Genomic DNA, 22,664 nt, shown 5'->3' on the forward strand with positions numbered 1-22,664 from the left:
TATATTTATATGACTTCAAGTGGAAGCTTCAAATCAGAGCTTCTGAGGGAGATAGTCTAGGCCAACGGGGTGCAATCCTAGGCCAATAGACTATATAGTCTGAGTAATAGTAAAAATATTTAACAGCTGGTGTAGCATGGGCCCAAAGCAATTGGAACAGGTATCTGTCATAGAAATCTCATTTAGCCGCATTGGTGTATCTCAGCTGAATATTAACCATGAATAAAGCAACTCTCTCGGATGCTTTGAAGAACAGATCTTTAATGGCCCTGCCTGAGGCCTCAACTCCCTCCCTCTCATACTAATCATTATTTAGAATAAGTTGTTTTAACCAATATAGGCATGTTGTGCCCCAGATGTTCCCTCTCTTACCGTCTTATTCTGTTCTCCAAGTAAACAAACTAAAAAAAATAGTGTTATGTAGAACAAAAGGTCAGCTAAGTATGAATAAAGAAACACTCTTTCCAACTTGTTTCATGATACTAATTTAAGTGGGAATACTTTTTCTTTTCTGAAAATCATACCAATTTTTTCTCTGCATATTCCCTACTTTTTAGGAAACACGTATTTAGTTTGAAATCAATGAAAATTAATAAAAATCCTAGGAAATTCAGGAATATGTCAAGGTACATATAGGAAAAATCTTTACTGTCTCAAATGTTGAAAATGCAATAATTAAAAAAAGACCAAAATTAGGTAAACCCTGACACTAATTATATTGAACCCCATTACATAGAATAAAGCATTCATAAGTGCAATGTTAATAGTAGTGAATCTTAAAAGCATTCTGTATTCTATTTTTTTGTTCTTTAGCAAATAAGCAAACATCAGCTTTTAAGTATTAATTTTAAAATGGCAAATTTAAACCTAGCTGTTGCAAGAGTTTATTTTAACATGTGCCCTAATGAAAATCCTGGTCTGATCTTTCTTTTCTATAGAAAAGTATAGTTTTGTTAGTGTAAGAATAATTGTTGCTTAATCAAATACGTAGTGTTTTATTATCCCATAGTAAACTTGAGTAGTTTTAATTAATGGTTCTTATTGAAGTTGGATTGTATTTTACTACCTTTGTATTTTAACCAGAATTCATCAATATATAATAGTTTATTTTTTTTGGAAGATCAAGTTTTTCATAAGTATTTACAGAAATATGAAGGCTCCTTTATGTCCTGGTTGGTGGGGTAAACAGTTGGTTTTAGGGGAATGCTTTCCCGCCTCAAAATATCTCCCGTACTCTGATACTTGAAATTCCACCATCAGAAATGCATTGCTCGGTATTAAATATCTCCTCCACTCAATCCATTTAGAATACCATGTTACTAAGGGGGTGGGGTTGAATATTAACATTTGTAGAGCATCTGTGTATGAGCAAAATATATAGGCAGACTGCAGGCATTCTTATTTAAACCTCATAACTCTTCTATGAAATGTGTTACTATTCCCATTTTACAGATGAGTAAACTGCTGCCCATAGATGTTGAGTAACTTGTGTAAAGTCCTATATATAGGGTAAGGCCAGGCTCAGATTTAAATCAGGTCTCTCTTTTTTCACTGAACTTCATCACATAGTTAAAGAGGTAATTCATAGCATTAGTTCTTTTTCAGATAACTTTCCCATGTTAGAGGGACTTCCAAGGACATGGGTGAAGACTGCTTTTCTCAGAAAGAACAGAGTGCAGAATTTGTCTTTCTCTTTCCATTTCTGTTATTACCAAGGTAGCCCAAGCTGCTGTCTCTTGTTGGGCCATTGTGATAGCGTCTGTATTTGCACTGCATAATCAATTATAACCCTTTAAACTGCCAGAATGATGTAAAACGTAAATTGAAACATGTTACTTTCATGGTTAAAACTCTTCAATAGATTTTCGCTGTGTTTAGAACTAGACCCAAACTCCTCACCAAGGCCTGTGAGGGCGGTACATGATCTGGAGCTTGCCTCCCTCTTCTGTCGTGTTGTGACAGTCTTCTCACGCCTGTGCTCTGCTCGCACTAGCTTGCAGTTAGTTCCTCAGTGACCTGAAGTTCTTTCCTGCAATGAGGCATTGAACTTGGATCAGCACGTAACTCTATTCACACTGTGCACTTGCTGTGTCTGGTGCCCTCTGTTTTCAGCATGCAGTTTAGAGATCACCTCCTCACAGGGCCTTTCCTGACCACTCTAACTGAAGTAGGTTCTTGCATATTTTTTCGTAGTACAAAACTATCATTTTATTTATGTTTTTATTTACTTTAAAAGTATTTGTTTTCCTTGTTAGAAATAAATTTGAAGAAGTCAGAGGTTTGGTGGTCCTTTCTCTGTTGCATCTCTAATGCTTATTCCATTGCTTGGTCCTGTGTATGTGCTCAGTAAACATCTGGTGAATGAATGAGAGAAAGGAGTAAATGTTTGTCTTAGAAATTTGATCCTATATACACTGGGATATTTCTCTTTTTCTCATTCTTCTTTCTCAGACTTGTCAAGAATTGGTTGATTTTTATTGCTCTTGGATAGCAATAATTACTTGATAGTAATAATTATTAAGTTTAGAAACTAGCAGCAGATTAAAATTTAGCAGATGTATGTAATGAGTTTTTTGTTTTGTTCTTTATAAAATAATTGAACTTTTAAAATACTTTGATCATTTATTTAGTCTGTTTGGAAATTGGATGATTAAGGCTATTTTTTTACATGTGAAATTTAAAGTTCTGTCATATCTGCTGAAAATAGGAGGTATTTTACTATTTTTAGATTTTACTCAATGAATTTAACTCAGTTTTAGATGATTTACAAATTGTGTTAGGGTTTTAATTTCATGAATGAAAATCTATATGAAAGAGCATACTTTTTGCTGGCACAAGAATATTTTTAAAAAGTTGAATGAAATCAGTTCACTGATAAATGAGGAAGTGAATTTTAAAATTCAATTCCCAGCATTTACTTTGTGAGGCTGTGAAAACCTTTTGCATTAATGTGGTTGGTTGTTGATATTTGTTTCTTTGAGCATGGCTGCTTTCATGGAAGAGAACATGATTACTTTTTTTTAATTAATAAACTTTATTTTTTAGAGCAGTTTTAGGTTCATGGCAAAACTGAGTGGAAAGTATGAGGTTTCCATATACTCCTTGTCCCCATGCATGCACAACTTCCTCTACTATGGACACCCGCCACCAGTGTGGTACATTTGTTACAATTGATGAACATGCTTTGACATACCATTGTTATCAAGGGTTCACTCATGGTGTTGTACATTCTATGGATTTGTATAAATTTATATTAATATGTAATATGATACATTATAGTATCACACGGAATAGTTTCACTGTTCTGAATCCCTGTGCTTCACCTATTTGTCTCTCACTTCCCCTAACCCCTGGCAACCACTGATCTTTTTACTGTCGCCATAGTTTTGCCTTTTCCAGAATGTCATATAGTTGGAATCATAAGTATGTAGCCTTTCCAGATTGGCTTCTTTCACTTGGTCCTCCATGTCTTTTCATGGCTTGATAGCTTGTTTCTTTTTGGTTTTGAATAATATTCCATTATCTGTATGTACCACAGTTTATTTATCCATTCAGCAGCTAAAGGACATCGTGGTTATTTCCAAGTTTTGGCAGTTATGAATAAAGCTGCTATAAACATTCGTGTGCAGGTTTTTGTGTGGTCATATCTTTTCAACTCATTTGGATCAATACCAAGGAGTGCAATTGCTGGATCCTGTGGTAAAAGTATGTTTAGTTTTGTAAGAAACTTTAAAGTGGCTGTACCATTTTGTATTCCTACCAGCAATGAAGAAAATTTCCTGTTGCTCTACATCCTTGCCAGCATTTGGTGTTATCGGTATTCTGGATTCTTACCATTCTAGTAGGTGTATAGTGGTATCTCATTTTTTAATCTGCATTTCCCTGATGACATATGGTGTGGAGCATCTTTATATATGCTTATTTGTCATCTGTATATCTTTTTGTTGAGGTGTTTGTTAAGGTCTTTGGCCCATTTTTACATCAGTTGTTTTCTTATTGTTGATGTTTAAGAGTTCTTTGGATATTTTGGATAACAGTCCCTTATCAGATATGTGTTTTGCCAGTATTTTCTCCAAGTCTGTGGCTTGTCTTTTCATTCTCTTGACAGTGTCTTTGACAGAACAGAAAATTTTAATTTCAGTGAAATTAAGCTTATCAATTCTTTCTTTCATGGGTTGTGTCTCCAGTGTTGTATGTAAAAAACGTCATCACCAAACCCAAGGTCAACTATATTTTCTCTTTTGTTATTTTCTAGGAGTTTTATGGTTTTGCATTTTACATTAAGGTTTGTGATCAATTTTGAGTTAGTTTTTGTGAAAGGTATAAGTTCTATGTCTGGATTCAATTTGTTGGTCCTTTGCGTCTCCGTGTAAACTTTAGAATCAGTTTGTTGATATGCACAAAAATAACTTGCTAGGGTTTTGATTGGGATAGCGTTGTGAATCTATAGATCAAGTTGGGAAGAAGTGACATTTTGACAATATTGAGTCTTCCTCTCCCTGAACATGGTATATCTCTCCATTTATTTAGTTCTTTGATTTCTTTCACCATTGTAGTTTTTTCATATGGACCTTGTATGTAATTTGTTAGATTTATACTTATGTATTTCATTTTTGGGAGGTATTAATGTAAATGGTATTGTGTTTTTAATTCCAAATTCCATTTATTCATTGCTGATATATAAGAAAGCAATGGACTTTTGTATGTTAACCTTGTATCCTGCTTTTTTGCTATAATTGATTGTTATTTCCAGGAGTTTTTTTTTGTTGATTCATTTGTATTTTCTACCTAGACAGTCATGTCATCTGTGTACAAAGGCAAGCTTTATTTCTTCTTTTCCAATCTGTATATCTTTTATTTCCTTTTCTTGTCTTATTGCATTAGTTAGGAATTCCAATACAGTGTTGGAAAGCAGTGTTGAGAGGGGAAATCTTTGCCTTGTTTAGTTGGAAAGCTTTGAGTTTCTCACCATTAACAATGATACTAGCTGGTAGGTTTTTTTATAGATGTTCTTTATCAAGTTGAGGAAGTTCCCCTCTATTCCTAGTTTACAGAGAGTTTTTGTCATGAATCAGTGTTGGATTTTGTCAGATGCTTTTTCTGCATCTATCGATATGATCATGTGGTTTTTCTTCTTTAGCCTTTTGATGTGATATATTACCTTAATTGATTTTATGTTGAACCAGCCTTGCATACCTGAGATAGATTCCACTTTATTATGGTTTATAATTCTTTTTATATTTTGTTGGATTTGATTAGCTAATATTTTGTTGAGGATTTTTATATTGATATTCACAAGCGATACTCACCTGTAGTTTTCCTTTCTTGTAATTTCTTTATCTTGTTTTGGTATTAGAGTAATTTTAGCCTCACTGAGTGAGTTAGGAAGTATTCCATCTGTTTCAGTCTTCTGAAAGAGACTGTGGAGAATTGGTATAATTTCTTCCTTAAATGTTTGGTCTAATTCACCAGTGAACCCATCTGGGCCTGGTGCTTTCTCTTTTGGAAGTTTATTAATTATTGATTGAATTTGTTTAATAGATATAGGCCTCTTCAGATTGACCATTTCTTCTTGTGTGAGTTTTGGCAGATTGTGTTTTTCAAGGAATTGGTCCATTTCATCTAGGGTATCAGATTTGTGGGCATAGAGTTGTTTATAGTATTCCTTTATTATCCTTTTACTGTTTATAGGATATGTTGTGATGTTCTTTTTTTTTTTGCTTAGCCTGGCTAGAAATTTATCCCATGTTGTTGATCTTTTCAAACAATCAGCTTTTAGTTTTGTTGATTGTCTCTATTAATTTTGTTTCAAATTCATTGATTACTACTGTAATTTTTATTATTTCTTTTCTTCTATTTACTTTGGATTTAATTTGCTCCCCTTTTTCTATTTTCCAAGGTGGAATTTTAGATGACTGAGTTTAGATTTTTCTTCTTTTCTTATATATGCATTCAATGCTATCAATATCCTGCTAAGCACTGCTTTCACTGCATCCCACAGATTTTGATACATTGTATTTTAATTTTTATTTATTTAAATATAGTTTTAAATTTCTCTTGAGATTTTTTCTTTGATCCGTGTGTTATTTAGAAGTGTGTTGTTTAATCTCCAAGTATTTTGGGACTTTCTTGCTATCTTTTTGTTATTGATTTCTAGTTTAATTCCATTGTAGTCTGAGAGCAGACATTGTATTTGAAATTTTAAATTTGTTAAGGTTTATTTTATGGCCCAGAATGTGTCTGTCTGTTTGGTGAATGGTCCATGTGAGCTTAAGAGGAACATTGTTAGATGAAGTAATCTTTAGATATCCATTATATGCAGTTGATTTATGGTCTTGTTGAGTTCAAATATATCCTTACTGATTTTCTGCCTATTGAATCTGTCCATTTCTGATAGAGGGATGTTGAAGTCTCTAGTTATAATGGTGGATTCATCTATTTCTCCACACAGTTGTATCAATTTTTGCCTCAGATATTTTGATGCTCTGTTGTAGGCATATACCTGTTAAGGATTGCTATGTCTTTTTGGAGAATTGACCCCTTTATTATTATTATATAATGCCTTTCTTCCCTGACAACTTTCCTTGGCCTGAAGTTGACTCTTTGTGAAATTAATGTAGCCCCTCCCACGTTCTTTTGATTAGTGTTAGAATTGTATATTTTTCTCCATCCATTTACTTTAAATCTATATGTGTGTGTTCTGAAAGCACCAGGCACTAACAAATGCAGTACTACATTTTCGTTATATTGACCACTTCCTCAGTCATTTAGCTTAAAAGGAGTAATAGTTGTGAATGCTCTTCCTTTCTTTATGTAGGTTTAGGTTTCTGACCTATGTCATTTTCTTTCTTTCTGAAGAACTTTCTTTTAACATTTCTTGCAAGATAGGTCTGTGGCTACAAATTTTCTCAATTTTTGTTTGTCTAGAAAAGTCTTTATTTCTTCTTCACTTTTGAAGGATAATTTTACAAGGTATAGAATTCTAGGTTGGTGATTTTTTTTCTCTCAACACTTTAAATATTTCACCTTGTTCTCTTCTTGTTGCATGGTTTCTGAGGAGACGTTGGATGTAATTCCTATCTTTGCTCCTCTATAGGTAAGGTGTTTTTTCCCTCTGACTTCTTTCAAGATTTTTTCTTTATCTTTGATTTTCTGAAGTTTGAATATGATATGCCTAGGTGTAGTTGTTTTAGCATTTATCCTGCTTGGTGTTCTCTAAGCTTCCTGGATCTGTGGTTTGGTGTCTGACATTAATTTGGAGAAATTCTCAATCATTATTGCTTCAAATATTGCTTCTGTTCCTTGTCCTTCTGGTATGCTCATTATGTGTATGTTACAGCTTTTTTAGTTGTTGCACTTTTTATGGATATTCTGTTATTTATTTTCAGTCTTATTTCTCTTTGCTTTTTAGTTTTGGAAGCTTTCGTTGTCATAGACTCAACCTTGAAGATTCTTTCCTCAGTTGTGTTCACTCTGCTAAAGAACCTATTAAAGGCTTTCTTCATTTTTAGTTTTAAAAAATTCTTGGTTTGATAATTCCAACAGTCCTGCTATATATGACCTTCTTATGGTGATTGTCCAGTCTCCTCAAATTGTGTTTTTTGCCTTTTATTATGATTTGTAATTTCTTGTTGAAAGGTGGACATGATGTACTAGGTAAGAGGAGTGGATCCTATCACTAGGTCTCAGTCTTTTAATGAGGCTGTGCCCCTGGGCTGTGAAATTCACAGGTGCTTCACAGCGCCCACTCCCCTGCCTTAGTTGAGACATGAAGGGTAGAGTGGGCTGGAGTTGGGTATTTGTTTTCCCAAGGTGACTTAGGCTCTGATAAAATCCCAGTAGGTTAGGCTCTGGTTAGTTTCTCCTGCCTGCAGACTTTGTTGAGAACAGAGTGTTCTGGTGTTTTTCAAAATAGTTACTTTTCTCCTCCCCCTGCCAGAAGCATGAGGGGATTTTTCTTTGATTTTCATTACGAACACCTGGTTGAGTTCCTGGAGGTAAAACTCACCAATGTGCCCCTATGACTGTGGCTGCCCCACCGCAAGGAGTTTTTGACTATTAAACTCACCCATACTGAGTCTCTTGCAATTCATCACTTACTGTTCTGGTTTGTCTGCCTGAGCACTGGTTCCCACAGATTTTTGTGATAAGTTGTGATTCTCTGTATACACTTCTCAGTCTCTCCTATTTTGGGGACAGGGGTTGCCCTGTGACCTCATTTCTCTGATGGATCTAAGAAGAGTTGTTGATCTTTCAGTTTGTTCAGCTTTTTACTTGTTAGTAGAGAGTGGTGACTTCTAAGCTCCTTGCATACTGAACAGGAAATTGAAAGATTACTTTTTAACCTGACAGACGATCCGTTCTGAAATGTGACTGAATCAACAATGTATTTTCACAGAGTTTCTCATTTTCATGTGGTATTTTATAAGACAAAGCTAGGTGAACTAAAAGTTGAACTGCAGAACAAATATAAAGCACAAAACAGTACCTTTTAATGCCTTTTAAAGATATATTTTAAATACTTCTATAGGAAGAATGTCCCAAGCAAGAAAGACCAACCAACTTCTTTTTTACTTCTTTTAAGCAAAAAAAATCAATATCTTAGTATCATAAGTCGTTTAATACATCACTTCAGCCTGCATTCAAGGAATTTTCTTGACTGTAACAAACTGACTAAAAGTGTTATAGCTCTCAGAGGGCTAATAGTTCCATCAAAGAGTTTGATTAGATATGCAGTCTGGTAAGTTTAAATAAGTGATATCATAGGGGTAGTCAGTATATTTTAGTAGAAAAATTGGCCTAGATGTGAATAGATAATTCATAAAAAAATAAATGATACCGTTTTCACCTACTGGAAAATTTTTAAATGATTTTTTTCAATATTAGTGAGGATGCAGCAAAATAGGCCCAAGCAGTAAAATTTCCAGTTTTAGGAATTGTGTATGTGTGTACATATTTTAACTTTTTATTTAAAAATAGGTTTAGACATACAGAAAATTTGCAAAAATAGTGTAGAGAGATCGCATATACCCTTCACTTAGCTTCCATTCATGTCACATTTTTTAGGAATTTATTCTAAAGAAGTATGAGATATTAGAACATAAACTTAAGTACAAATATTATTACACTCTTGTTATCAATTATTGTATTCTAATCTTTGAACTTCCCAAGTCTATCAATTCGGAAGTTTTAACTGCTTTTCCAAAATTGGTCTAAGTTAGTGAAGGTATCATTGTAGTGTCAGTACGTGGTAACAATTTCAACCAAACTAATATTGCCTGTTACACCCCATGGATGACAGGTACATGAGTAATATAGCATGCAAAAGGTACTTTTGTGGCAGAGAGCTGTAATAGTGAGAAAAATATCAATAATTATAGTAAATAGTGAATGATTGCCAGGACGTGCGCCCAGTGACTTACATGGATTATTTTATTTAATCCTCCAACAACCCCAGGTACTGTTAACCTTCCCGTTTTATAGATGAGTAAACTGAGGTTTAGAAGAGTTATCTAAGGTCACTTACTAGCAATAGCCCAGGACAGTCTAACTTCAAAGCCTGCATTCCTGATTACTGCTTTCCTCATTCCTTTTTTTTCTATCCTTTTCCTTATCTCTTCCTTCCCTGTTCCACAGTCATGTAAGTCTAGAAATCTGTTTTGTATGCCAAGGGGAAAGTGATATTCCAAGTATCAAATGTTACCTTATGTCTTGGTTAGTTTGGGCAGCTGTAACAAAGTACTGTACACTGGGTGGCTTATAAACATCAGAAATTTATTTCTCACAGTTCTGGAGCCTGGAAATCTGAGATCAAGAAGTCAGAATGGTAAAGTTCTGGTGGGAGCTCTCTTCCAGGTTGCAGACTGCTGACTTCTCATTGTAACCTCACATGGCAGAGAGCAGAGAAGGGGAAGCAAGCTCTTTGGTGACCGTTATAAGCGTACTAATCTCCTTCAGGAGGGCTCCACTCTCACGACCTCATCTAATCCTAATTAACCTCCCAAAGACTCTGCTTCCTAATGCCATCACATTGGAGAGTTGAGTTTCCACATACAAATTTTGAGGAGACACAAACATTCAGTTCATAACACTTTACAATTATGTCAGAATATTCTCCATTTTGTAAGGAATGCTTACTCAAAAAGGATTAGAAGCAGAGCCAATTTCTGTCCAAAAGCACCAGGTGCCAACAGATGCACTAACTACATTTCTTTTGTATTGACCACTTCCTTAGTCAGTTGGCTCAAATGGCATAATAGATGTGTATGTACCAAGTTGTCAGGTCATTTCTCTCTTTACCTCCAATACAGTAGAATGATTATACTTGTGTTTAGAGTTGATCCTGATTGATTGCTCTGCCTTTGTACTAGTGACTTAAAATCCTAATGTTACATTTTCTTCTGAAAGGGAACATGAAAACAAAACAAAAACAAAGGTCACCAGGGCGTATGAATTATTTTACAATAATGATACTGAATTTAAGATTTTACTCTCCAAAACTGAAGCTGATAATTCAACCAATGTGGAAAACAACCTTTGACCTATAAAGATATATTCACTCTTTCCTGGTCAAAACTTTGATGTACTTAACAGTAATCAATAGAAATGTTCTTTTATTCTTTGAGTTGCTGAGCTTTTGGCGACCAGTCATTTATTCTGCTAAATATCGTGGGGTTTTGTTTGGAAACTTTGTTACCTAATTCTTATATGTTCAGTCTAGAACAAGTTCTCTAAATTAATAAAGAACAGTAATAGCTAGGATGTATTGAGCCATTTCTGTTACCTGGTACTGTACTTCTACTAAGTGCTTTACATTAATTTACTTTATTCAGTTCTTAAACAGCCGGGATTTACAATTGGGACATTCTGATCCTAGAGTCAAGAGTTTAGCTGTTTATTTCAGGAGTTGGTAAATCTATATATCTTCAGGATCTATGCTGATCCTGAGTTAATGTAAATAAGGAAAATGGCTGGGTGTGGTAATTACTTTGGCAAATAAGACCTTGCTGTGCTGTCCCTAAAGGTATTCAAATACAATTTTTAAAAACACTATAGACCAAACACAAATCAGATGATAGTGTGGTTAATTTAAAGTACTATGGATGATGGCAGTATGACCTTCTTGTCCAGATGAAAATTTAAATTATTGTATTGGACACTTATTTTAATCCCTGTTGTTTCACATATCTATGTGAGATTTTGAGCAAATTACTTAATCTGTGATTAGATCTATAGAAGAGGAAATAAAATCTTATCTTCTTTTTGACACTACACTGTGAACTGAGGGGAAAGCCCCATACTTGGAACAGATGTTTGCAATAGATGTTTGCAGTATGTGTCAATGATAAAAGATGATTTTTCCAACGTATTAGCAAGTAAGCAAACAAAAAATCTTCTGTAAACCAGGAAGTAAAAGTTATCATTTTAATGGAGAAAATGAACAGGTTTCTCGTAGGAATAAGCAATGCACACAAAATTGGTATTATCACTTTGGAGACCAGTTTGGCAAATTTGAAATAACGTTCACGATGGTCATACCTTATGATCTAGCAGTTCCACTCCAAGTAGCTCCTGTGCAGAATCTCTCACAAAAGGGCAGGATGAGACATGAACGTGTTCCTTGAAGCACCGCATGCAATAATGCCAAGTGTGAAGTACCTACTTCCCTTCCATAGGGGAATGGAAAAAGAAACTGAGTTTTATTCCTACAATAGGTTACACTTCAGCATATATCTAATAATAGTGCTATCTATATCAACATGGATAAATCTCAGCATGAGGTTGAGTTAAAACTCTGAGTTCCAAAAGGATGTGATTACAATTTATATACAAGCTCAAAACAATAATATACATTCTTTATGGATACATGCATATATCGTAGAGGTTTAAAACATGCATTTATGCATGGTAACAATGCACATCAACTCCAGTCCTTACCTTTAGAAGGGGACACGAGGGAGAATGGGGCTTTATGTCTGTAAATAATTGGTTCTTTAAAAAAACGTCCAGGGCTTTGGGGGAGAAAAAGTCAGTATCTGTTTAATCTCTGTGATAGAGACATAGGTATGTATTAAATTAGTTTTTGTATTTCTCTGATATTTGAAGTGTTGCATAATTTTTAAAATGTGAAAGAAAAAATAATTGCGACTATGTGGTGTTTTTCTTTTTTTTTTTCTGCCTTTGTTGTTTATTTTTGCCATCCCAAAGGAACAGATATTTAGCCCCCTGTGATCTTTCAGGAAAACTTTGGGCAGAAGGCAGTGGTAGAACTGAGAAAACAAAGGAGCTTACCTGACCAAAGAGTGAAAGAATGACTTTCCATAGCTGAAGGAATAGCACTTAAAAATCATGGAGGCAAGAAAAGGAACACACATCTCATAAATTGAATAAATGCAAGTAATTGAGTGTAACTGGAAGCAAAGAAAGGGCATGGAGGAGTAGTGAGTGAGATCAGGCTGTAAATTTAGACAGGGCTCCGGTGATGAAAGCCCTGATATGTGCAAATATGTTTGGACTTAATCCTATGGATCAGTGGTTCCCAATTCAGGCTGATCATCAGAATTAACTGGATCCCATTCCAGACTTATTGAACTAGCATTTCGTAGAATAGAGACCAGGCCACTGTTCTTTAAAAGTCTCTGCCACATCTATTCTTTTATTTCATTCTAACAACCCTGCTCCCCATCTATGTAATGGAGAATTGCAGTCCAAAGTAGGATTAGACAACTTTATCATGTTAGTTTCTGACACACCTGTATTTAGAATTTAGCACCTTTCCCATGAAGTGATACCACCTGCTCTGCCCCATCTAACTGAGGCAAATGAAAAAGAGCTACAGTAAAAATGTTTTCTTTAATTCTGAGTCAGTTGCTGCGGAGCCCTTTTCTCCCAGTCCCTCCAGATTTTTATGAGATGGAAGCCTCCATATAAAATTAGATTAAATTGCAAAACTAAATGAGGTGTGTTTGGGACCTGTTCATCGTTGCTGACCATGAGAGCTTTGGAAGGATTTTTGGCAGTGTGACCTGATAAGCTTTGTATTTTGTCTAGTGGGGGAGGAAGAAGGAGAGGAGATCAAAGGCAAAGAGTGCTAGCAATATTCCGGGTAAGAAATGATGTCAGTCCTTACTAAAGCTTGGGCTATAAGAAGTGATAGAGTCAAGAAAAAATTAGAAGACAGCATGTAATAAATATGTCTAGGAGTGGATTTTTGTTTTTAATGAGCTTGTGAGGTTGGTCAAGGAAAAGAAGAAAACCTCGGAAGTGGGGAGAGAGATAAGTTCTAGATGATACGTGCATATCAAATGTTTATAGAGGAAGACTTCAGTAGTTTTGATTTTCAGTATATTTCCAGTCTCAGTCACAGAAGATGTTGGTGATAACTGATCAATAACCTGGTTTTATTTTTCTTTAATTTTCGGTAATATTCTCTCACCCAAATTATTTTATGGTTCTTTCTGTGAGTTTAAGGTCACATGCTGTCTTACATCTAGCAGTTATTGTTGCCAAGGAAAGCCAGTGGACTCTGACCAGTGGTAGGAAGAGGGTTAGTGGAGAGTTCTATCTTATTTTCCATTATTGACCTTTTAATGTGCTTGAACTCACTAGAGTGTTTTAGAGTTTAACTATATACTGTCAAGTTAATAGAAGGTTTTCATTAGAAAATATAAAATCTCATGAATAAAATACTGTTATAGAATAAGGCCTGATTCATAAGCATTTCCTAATAGAGATGAATTATAGGAATCTTTTTTCTTACCCATAGGGCAAAAGTTGGATTGTTAAAAGAAGTTATGAAGATTTTCGGGTACTTGATAAACATCTTCATTTGTGTATTTATGACCGACGATTCTCTCAGCTCTCAGAGCTTCCCCGTTCGGATACCCTGAAGGACAGTCCAGAGGTAAGCATTTAGTATTTTGCAGAAGTAATCACTATATATAAATTAGCAGAAATTTTTGTCTGTATACTAAATAAAAGCTTGTATTGAATACTCAGGATGATTCCTGAGATTATTATTTCATAACTGAAAATTTAGTAATGCTATGTAGGATGTTTAGAATTAAAGTAGATAATTTTATAAGAAAAAACTCAATTCATAATTTATAAATGGGTAATATATATGAGCAGACCATTCCTCAAAGAGTATAAAGTATGGAAGCAAAAATATGGAAAACCATTGACCTCTCTAATAATCAAAGAAATGCATATTAAAACCATTGACCTCTCTAATAGTCAAAGAAATGCATATTAAAACAATACTGGTTGCTTAGTTTATGATGGCAGGCTGTGTCTATGCACCTATCTCCACACCTGCCAAAAATGTCTAGTAAAAATATAAAAGATTTTAAGAAATTTTAAAAGAGAAGAGATTTTTTATAACATCAGAAAATAAAAAGAACCATCGGGGAACCAAAAATCATGAGGAACCTTTGAAAGTAGATGGGATAAGATTTATGGGAGTGATTGAAAATACAGCATAAAAGACATGTATGAGAGGACTGCAGAAGACAAACTAGCAATTTTAAATGTAAAAACTGAATAAACAAAATAGAAGAGCAAGCAGAGAGGGCTTTTAGAAGCATGGTCACTATCATCAAAGAGAAAGTGAGGCTATCACATTCAAGAAATGAGAGCAGATTTTTATAAAACTAAAAGTCAGATCTCAGAAATCAACAAATGATCATTTAAATTAATTTTACTAATAGGAAACCTGAATAGCTGGACTGCGTACCAATGGACACATGTGAGGAGAGAGTAGTAAGCTGGGAGAGCAGGCTTTATGAGAGAACGGCCCCACAAGGGGTGGCAAGATCAAAAGTTGTAAGAGAACAGTTGGGAATCAGGGAGAATAGATCCAGAAGTTCCCTCTGCCCTGTCATAGGAGTTATAGGATAAGAGAGTGGGTGGAAGTAACTAAAAGTTAATATAAGAAAATTCCCTAAGCTAAAGAAAGGCATGTTTTCAGATTAAATGGGCCCATTAAGTGTTAAATCTAATGAGTAAAAAGACACATGTCTAGAAACATTGTAGTGTAATTTCAAAATGCCGAAATGGAAAGAAAACGCAAAAAGATTCCAGAGAGCAAAAAACAGATTTTTCTCAAAAGAGCAAGAATCGTATTGGCATTAGACTCCTTGGCAGCCACAATGAATGCATGAAAACAGTGCCAAATATCTTCCAAGTCTTGAGGGGAAGCCATTTGAAATCTATAATTAATTCCAAGACAATTAAGTGGGTGTGGCAAAGTAGAGACAGTATCAGTCACCCAAGAACTGACAGTGCAGCAAGGTCTCAGGAATGTCTTAAAACCACAGATTCTTTTGTATGGTAAAAAACCTAGATGTCTCTCTATCTCCCTTTCCCATCTCTGCCTGTCTGTTACATTTTTCTCTCTTAGACTGTCTTAGAACATGGCCACCACCAACAGGTCCCAGCTGTTCATCTCTTTTTAAGACAGCAGCCAGTTTGAGCTGAAATTTTATATCACAATTCCTAATTCCTGCAGTAACCGGTGTTAGGCCAGTTAATGTTAGGTCTCCTTCATGGGCCAGGCACCTAACCCGTGATGGAGGATCATGTATGGACATGGCTGTCCTGCCACAGCCGAGTGCATGGAAGATTATAGCAGGTCGTGGAGAAAGAGTTTCAGAGAAGCAAGGGAAAGCTGGGCAGAAAAGCAAAGAATGTCTGCTATAATTATCTTTTTACATTTTCAGTACAGAAATAGAAAGGGAAAGCAATAAAATTAGAAGCTATAAAACAGTGTAACCCCTGATGATGAGGGGCTGAAAGTTCAAGTTCTACACAAGACAGGGAATTACTATGTAAGTGCCCATAGTTGCAGTTCGTGAAACTGTTAAGCCACTGTGAAGAATCCTTTTATAACTATTAAAATGACAACAAATCTGCAGGTGTTTTTTTCCCCAGAGAAAATCAATTTATACCAATTCCTCTGACAGAGAGTGTAGTATATTTACTTTGAGTTACACTGAATCTTCTCTTTCTCTTGAACTCTAGTCAGTCACTCAGATGCTTATGGCCTACCTGTCCCGCCTTTCAGCTATTGCTGGCAACAAGATCAATTGTGGACCTGCCCTTACTTGGATGGAGGTATTATCTAATTCACCTCTTATTAAAGGTTATTTTTAAATTGTCTACTTAAGAATTTAATATTAATTTAATTTTGATAGCTATTGAGTTTCAAGAATTGAAGAAATGGAGTTTATTCTCATCATCTGAAAGGATAGATTTGTGATACATTAAAAATTTTTCATCTCAAATCTATCTTTCTTTGATAAGCCAGGAAACTGATTTTAATGTATTTTATAAATTATAGTGACATCTGTTATTTTGGTGTTTAATGTATTAATGTGTACAATTTAGCAAGGTGTTGACTTAGTAGCTGAAAATATTTTTCAGGTTATTTATGAATAAGAGACAATTACCCTTTTAAAGGGTTTTATTTAAGAATAAATCCTGAGTGATACAGTATCCAGTAAATATGTTAGGTGTTTCTCCTTAATTTGCATATGTCGAATTATATTATTCTCTTCTCCCAGTGGAAATTGGGAAGAGAGAATGGAAAGGAGAAATAATATAGAACTTAGAGCTAGGCCAACTTGCATTGAGATCTTGACTCTTCCCTTATTGGCTGTGTGATCTTGGATGAATCATTTAATCTCTTGTAAATTATATAACCTCTTTTAGCTCTAGCATCTTCGTCTTTAAATGATGGTAATGATGATAACTATCTTTTAGAGTTATGAGGATTAAATTAAATCATATATATTATATGTATCATATATATCCACAGCACAATGACTGGCATGTATTAAGTACTCAATAAATAATAGTTTCTTTTTTAAAGATTCTTTGGGTTACAGTTTCTCTAAATCAAATTATATTATAGATAGTCAAACTTTGGCAAGTCTCATGTCTTTAGCCATCTCATAGTACATTTTCTTTGTTACAGATTGATAATAAAGGAAATCACCTTCTTGTTCATGAGGAATCATCCATTAACACTCCTGCTGTCGGTGCTGCTCACGTTATCAAGCGGTACACTGCTCGGGCCCCTGATGAATTGACGTTAGAGGTAAATGACTACAGATGCTATGTGTGAGCTCAGTCCCTGCTACCTTTCCAGCCTCATCTTTAACTTTTTAAATCATTTCCTCAATTAAAAGCATTAGATTTTTCTATACCCCGTTATTTTCCAGCCTTAGAATGCCATCTATTTTTATTTAAATGACTGTACTTATCCTTGAAAACTCAGCTTAAATGTCTCCCCTTTCCTCTAGGGAGTCATCCTTGATCCTCTTCTCTCTACTCCAGACAGATACGTAACCCGCAGAAGCCTAGAGTGAATGTCGTTCTGAACTGTTCTCATGGCTTCTCTCTGACATATCACTTACTACATTCAATCATAATTGTTCTCCTGTTTGTCTCTGTGAGCTTCTTGAAAGCCAGGTCTCCGTCTTTTGTCTTTGTGTTTTTAGTACCCGAAAACGATACCCACTGATAACTTTCTTCTCGTTCAAAGATTGAGTTAAAGATGAAAAGTGAAATGAACATTTCTTGCGATCTGATGCAAAAGTAGGGGAATTGTTTCTTCCTTTAATTTTGGCTGATGACAGACAAAAAAAAAAATACTGACAGTAACTCAGTTTAAGAAAAAACAGTATAAATTTTTACTGTATAGATTTTGAACTGTTCTCAAACTAAGTTTTTAGGTTATGTGCACAAAGGAGTGTAGGTCTTGAAAGATGCTGTGTCTGTTAGCAAATGTAGCTTTGTGAAGGTGCTTCTTTTGTGACTTGAAAAATTAGTTGTGAATATACAAAAAAATTCTTAAAGCAATATTGTATACATTAGTAACATTGCTCTAAAGTACTTAGTTGTGTTTTATTACAGAGATCATCACTTATTTTGATTGAAGAATATAACTTCCATTAAATATATTACTAAAAACTATTATTATAATTTTTATATATGTGATTTTGTAAATGTTTGTATAAACTTCACTCTTTTAAAGCGAAGAAATGAAGCTATTTAGTGGAAATGTTATATTGTACCATCTATTGAAAGAAATGTAGTTGTCCTCAAATTTTACACTTACAAAGAATAACCCAGTAATTGTAGACATCTTAGGCCTTTCCTGTGTGAGTAAATAAGGTATGTCAAGTACTCAACATAGTGCTGGGGACATGCACTAAGTGTCGTATGAATAGAAGCTGCTGTTGTTCTAAATATGAGTATTTAAAGCTGTCTTTTATAAGTGAATCTGATCACTTGTAGTGACAGCAGTGACAGAGTATTCTAACAGAAGCAGTGATGATGGTATGATGGCTAGCACTCAAAAATCTTGCACTATTAAATCTGGCTTCCTGAAGTTACTAAACATGTGTTAATTGGATTGCAGTCTTTCTACTGCTTAACTTTTGTAGACCTCTTTTTGACAAATTGTTAAGATTATTAAATTCTTTACCGAAAGAAGTGTTATGTTTTCCCAGAAATAATTCGCCAGAGAATGAGATAGTATTTATCTTTTGTTACAGTTCAGATTTAAATTCTAGACAATAACAATTGGTTTAAAATTTGACTAAAAACATTTCACTTAAAATTTTTTCTCCTAGGTTGGAGACATTGTTTCTGTTATTGACATGCCCCCAAAAGTGTTAAGCACATGGTGGAGAGGCAAGCATGGATTTCAGGTGGGCAACAAAGAATTAGGTGTGAAGAGTTCAAAGAATGGTTTTTCTTTATTCCTCAGTAATATTTCTGTTTACAGACTGTATTGGCAATAGACTTTGTCATCAGAAATTTTGTTTGCAATGATAGAAGAATGTAGATAATATTAGACTTGGATTTCCTTTTCTAGTTACTGTTGTGGTTATTTTTATCTTCTCTAAATGGTGACATAGCCAAAGTATGAGCAGAATCACATGCCTGATGACCACTTTTAGCTCATCAGGCCTGTGACTCTGCCTTGCTTTTAAAATTGATTTTTCTTTTTTTTTTTTTTGTTGGTGAGGAAAACTGGCCCTGAGCTAACACCTGTGCCAGTCATCCTCCATTTTGCATGTGGGATGCTGCCACAGCATGGCTTGATGAGTGGTATATGTCCACGCCCAGGATCCAAACCTGTGAACCCTGGGTCGCCAAAGTGGAGCATGTGAACACAGCCACTATGCCACTGGGCCAGCCCCTTAATATTGATTTTAAAGCATGATTCACATATATTTTTTTCTCTAGAATTAAGTCAGTTTGATCAACATTTTTCTTTAAAAATGCATTGTAACTGTTAATGTAAATAATGTATTAATTGCAGAACAGCCACAGAATCTAAAATCTCATTTCTTTTTCCATATATGACTGAATAATTTGAGACCCGATAGTGGCATTTTTTAGATTGGCACTAATTTCCGTATGATAGATAGGTTTTCTTTTATCTTTTGCAACTACCAAAAGAAGAGCATCTGAAAATCCCTTAAAATTGTGTTCTTAATATATAACCTGTGGTTTTTTGTGGTCTATTTATGAAAATATTTTTTATTAAAAAATAATCATGTAGTTTACGACAGTATAGCATGGGGGTTAAGAGTGTGGGCTCTGGTGCCAGATTGCCTGGGTTGTAATCTGGTATTATCTTGAGTAAGTTATTTTACTTTTCTATGCCTCAGTTTCCCCATTTGTAAAGTGGGAATTGTAGGACTATTCTTTACCTCGTAACCTTATCAGGAAGATTAAATGTGTGAGGGTAAAATATGTACTTAGATCAGGCCTGAGGCGTATTTTTCACTCAATAAATGTTGATTTTTAAATTTCAATAATTCTGCTTTTTATTTTACAAATTTAGTTTTATCTATCTCTTTATCCATGAAAAAAGCATCTACAGGGGCCGGCCCCATGGCTTAGCAGTTAAGTGCGCGCGCTCCGCTGCTGGCGGCCCGGGTCCGGATCCTGGGTGCGCACTGATGCATCACTTGTCAGGCCATGCTGAGGCGGCGTCCCATATAAAGTGGAGGAAGATGGGCACAGATATTAGACCAGGGCCAGTCTTCCTCAGCAAGAAGAGGAGGATTGGCGTGGATGTTAGCTCAGGGCTGATCTTCCTCACGAAGAAAAAAAAAAAGCATCTACAGCAGTTTAACTTGATGGTTAAAACCAGAAAAATCACAGCCATGTTACCCCACAAATTTTCTTGTTTGTACAGTTGGAGTCTTCCTTTATCTGTGCTCTGATTTTCTTAATTTCTATGAGTAATTGGTGCTTTGATTAAATATAAAACTAAATAGAAGACTGGGGTTAACTTTTTTCCAATTAAGGGGTCAGTTCTCCATGTTCATGGAAATGAGCTATAAACTTTAGGGTCTCAAAGATGATCGAAAATAAATTTGACTTTAAAATGACAGTATGGTCTTCATATTATACTTTTCTTAAGTCACTTGCTTTCTTTGGACTTTAGTTTCTTTTTAATTAGGGAGTTCCACTTAAAATCCCTCTAGTCCTTCTCAACATTTTATTTATTGCAGTCATATTGGATTATAACATTATATAAATTTCAGGTGTAGGTCATTATATTTCAGCTTCTGTGTATACATTACATTGTGTTCACCACCAAAAGTCTAGTTGCCATCCGTCACCATACAAATGTCCCCCTTGAACCCTTTTTGCCCTATCCCCACTCCCTTCCCCACTGGTAACCACCAGTCTGTTCTCTGTATCTATATGTTTGTTGTTGTTTTATCTTCCACATATGAGTGAAATCATATGGAATTTGTCTTTCTCCATCTGACTTATTTTGCTTAGCATAATACCATTAAGGGACATCCATGTTGTCACAAATGGCAAGGTTTCATCTTTTTTGTGGTTGTGTAGTATTCCATTGTACGCACGTGTGTGTGTGTGTGTGTATACACATATATATGTGTGTGTGTGTGTATGAAATCTTTATCCATTCATCTGTCAGTGGGGATTTAGGTTGTGTCGAAGTCTTGGCTATTGTCAATAATGCTGCAGTGAACATAGGGGTGCATATATCTTTTTGAATTAGTATTTTAATGTTCTTTGGGTAGATACTCAGAAGTGGAATAGCTGGACCATATGGTAGTTGTATTTTTAATTTTTTGAGGAATCTCCATATTGTTTTCCATAGTGGCTGTATCAGTTTACATTCCCACCAGCAGTGTACGAGGCTTCCCTTTTCTCCACATCCTCTCCAACATTTTTTTATTTCTTGTCTTTTTAGTAATAGCCATTCTGATTGGCACGAACTGATTGATATCTTCTGGTGGTTTTGATTTGCATTTCCCTAATCGTTAGTTATGTTGAACATCTTTTCATGTGCCTTTTGTCCATCTGTATATTGTCTTTGGAAAAATGTCTATTCAGATCCTCTGCCCATTTTTTCATTGGGGTTTTTTTTTTCTTTGGTTGTATGAGTTCTTTATATATTTTGGATATTAAACTCTTATCGGATATATGATTTGCAAATATCTTCTCCCAGTTGTTGGGTTGTCTCTTTGTTTTCTTGATGATTTTCTTTGCTGTGCGCAAGCTTTTTAGTCTGACGTAATCCCATTTGTTTATTTTGTCTTTTGCTTCTCTTGCCTGAGTAGACATGGTATTCAAAATATACTGCTAAGACCGATGTCAGAGTGTGTACTGCCTATGTTTTCTTCTAGGAGTTTTATGGTTTCAGGTCTTGCATTTAAGTCCTTAAATCATTTTAAGTTAATTTTTGTGTGTGGTGTAAAATAGTGGTCTAGTTTCATTCTTTTGCGTGTGGCTGTCCAGTTTTTCCAGCACCACTTATGGAAGAGACTTTCCTTTCTCCATTATATGTACTTGGCTCCTTTGTTGAAGATTAGCTGTCCATAGATACGTGGTGTTATTTCTGGGCTCTCAATTCTGTTCCATTGATCTGTGTGTCTGTTTTTCTGCCAGTACCATGCTGTTTTGATTACTACAGCTTTGTAGTATACTTTGAAGTCAGAGATGGTGATACCCCCAGCTTTGTTCTTTTTTCTCAGGATTGCTTTGGCTATTTGGGGTCTTTTGTTGTTCCATATAAATTTTAGGATTCTTTGTTCTTTTTTCATGAAAAATGTCATTGGGTCTTTGATTATCGATTGCATTGAATCTGTAGATTCCTTTAAGTAGTATGGACGTTTTAGCTATGTTAATTCTTCCAATCCGTGAACACAGAATATCTTTCCATTTCTTCGCGTCTTCTTCAATTTCTTTCAACATTGTTTTGTAGTTTTCAGTGTACAGATCTTTCACTTCCTTGGTTAACTTTATTCCTAGGTATTTTATTCTTTTTGTTGGAATTGTAAATGGGATTGTATTCTTGATTTCTCTTTCTGCTATTTTCTTGTTAGTGTATAGAAACGCAACTGATTTTTGTATGTTGATTTTGTACCCTTCAACTTTACTTTATTGGTTTACTATTTCTAATAGTTTTTTTGGTGGATTCTGTAGGGTTTTCTATATATAAAGTCATGTCATCTGCAAATTTTACTTTTTCCTTTCCAATTTGAACCCCTTTTATTTCTTTTTCTTGCCTAATTGCTCTGGCTAAAACTTCCAATACTATGTTGAATAAGAGTGGCAAAAGTGGGAATCCTTGTCTTGTTCCTGTTCTTAGAGGAATAGCT

The 22,664-nt window shown here is 35.0% G+C and overlaps 1 protein-coding gene across 3 annotated transcripts in view; it reads left to right on the top strand.

Annotated features, from left to right (window-relative positions):
- Positions 1–22,664, top strand: part of ARHGAP32 (Rho GTPase activating protein 32) — a 321,714-nt gene that overhangs the window by 207,960 nt on the left and 91,090 nt on the right. For all 3 annotated transcript variants that reach the window (XM_058544821.1, XM_058544819.1, XM_058544820.1), the window contains 4 exons: positions 13,766–13,903; positions 16,021–16,113; positions 16,976–17,098; positions 18,639–18,716. In XM_058544821.1, the coding sequence (XP_058400804.1) occupies positions 13,766–13,903; positions 16,021–16,113; positions 16,976–17,098; positions 18,639–18,716 (432 nt within the window). The remainder of the gene's footprint in view (positions 1–13,765; positions 13,904–16,020; positions 16,114–16,975; positions 17,099–18,638; positions 18,717–22,664) is intronic.

Source organism: Diceros bicornis, chromosome 7 (genome assembly GCF_020826845.1).
Source record: "Diceros bicornis minor isolate mBicDic1 chromosome 7, mDicBic1.mat.cur, whole genome shotgun sequence".
In the NCBI taxonomy this organism is placed as follows: domain Eukaryota; kingdom Metazoa; phylum Chordata; class Mammalia; order Perissodactyla; family Rhinocerotidae; genus Diceros; species Diceros bicornis.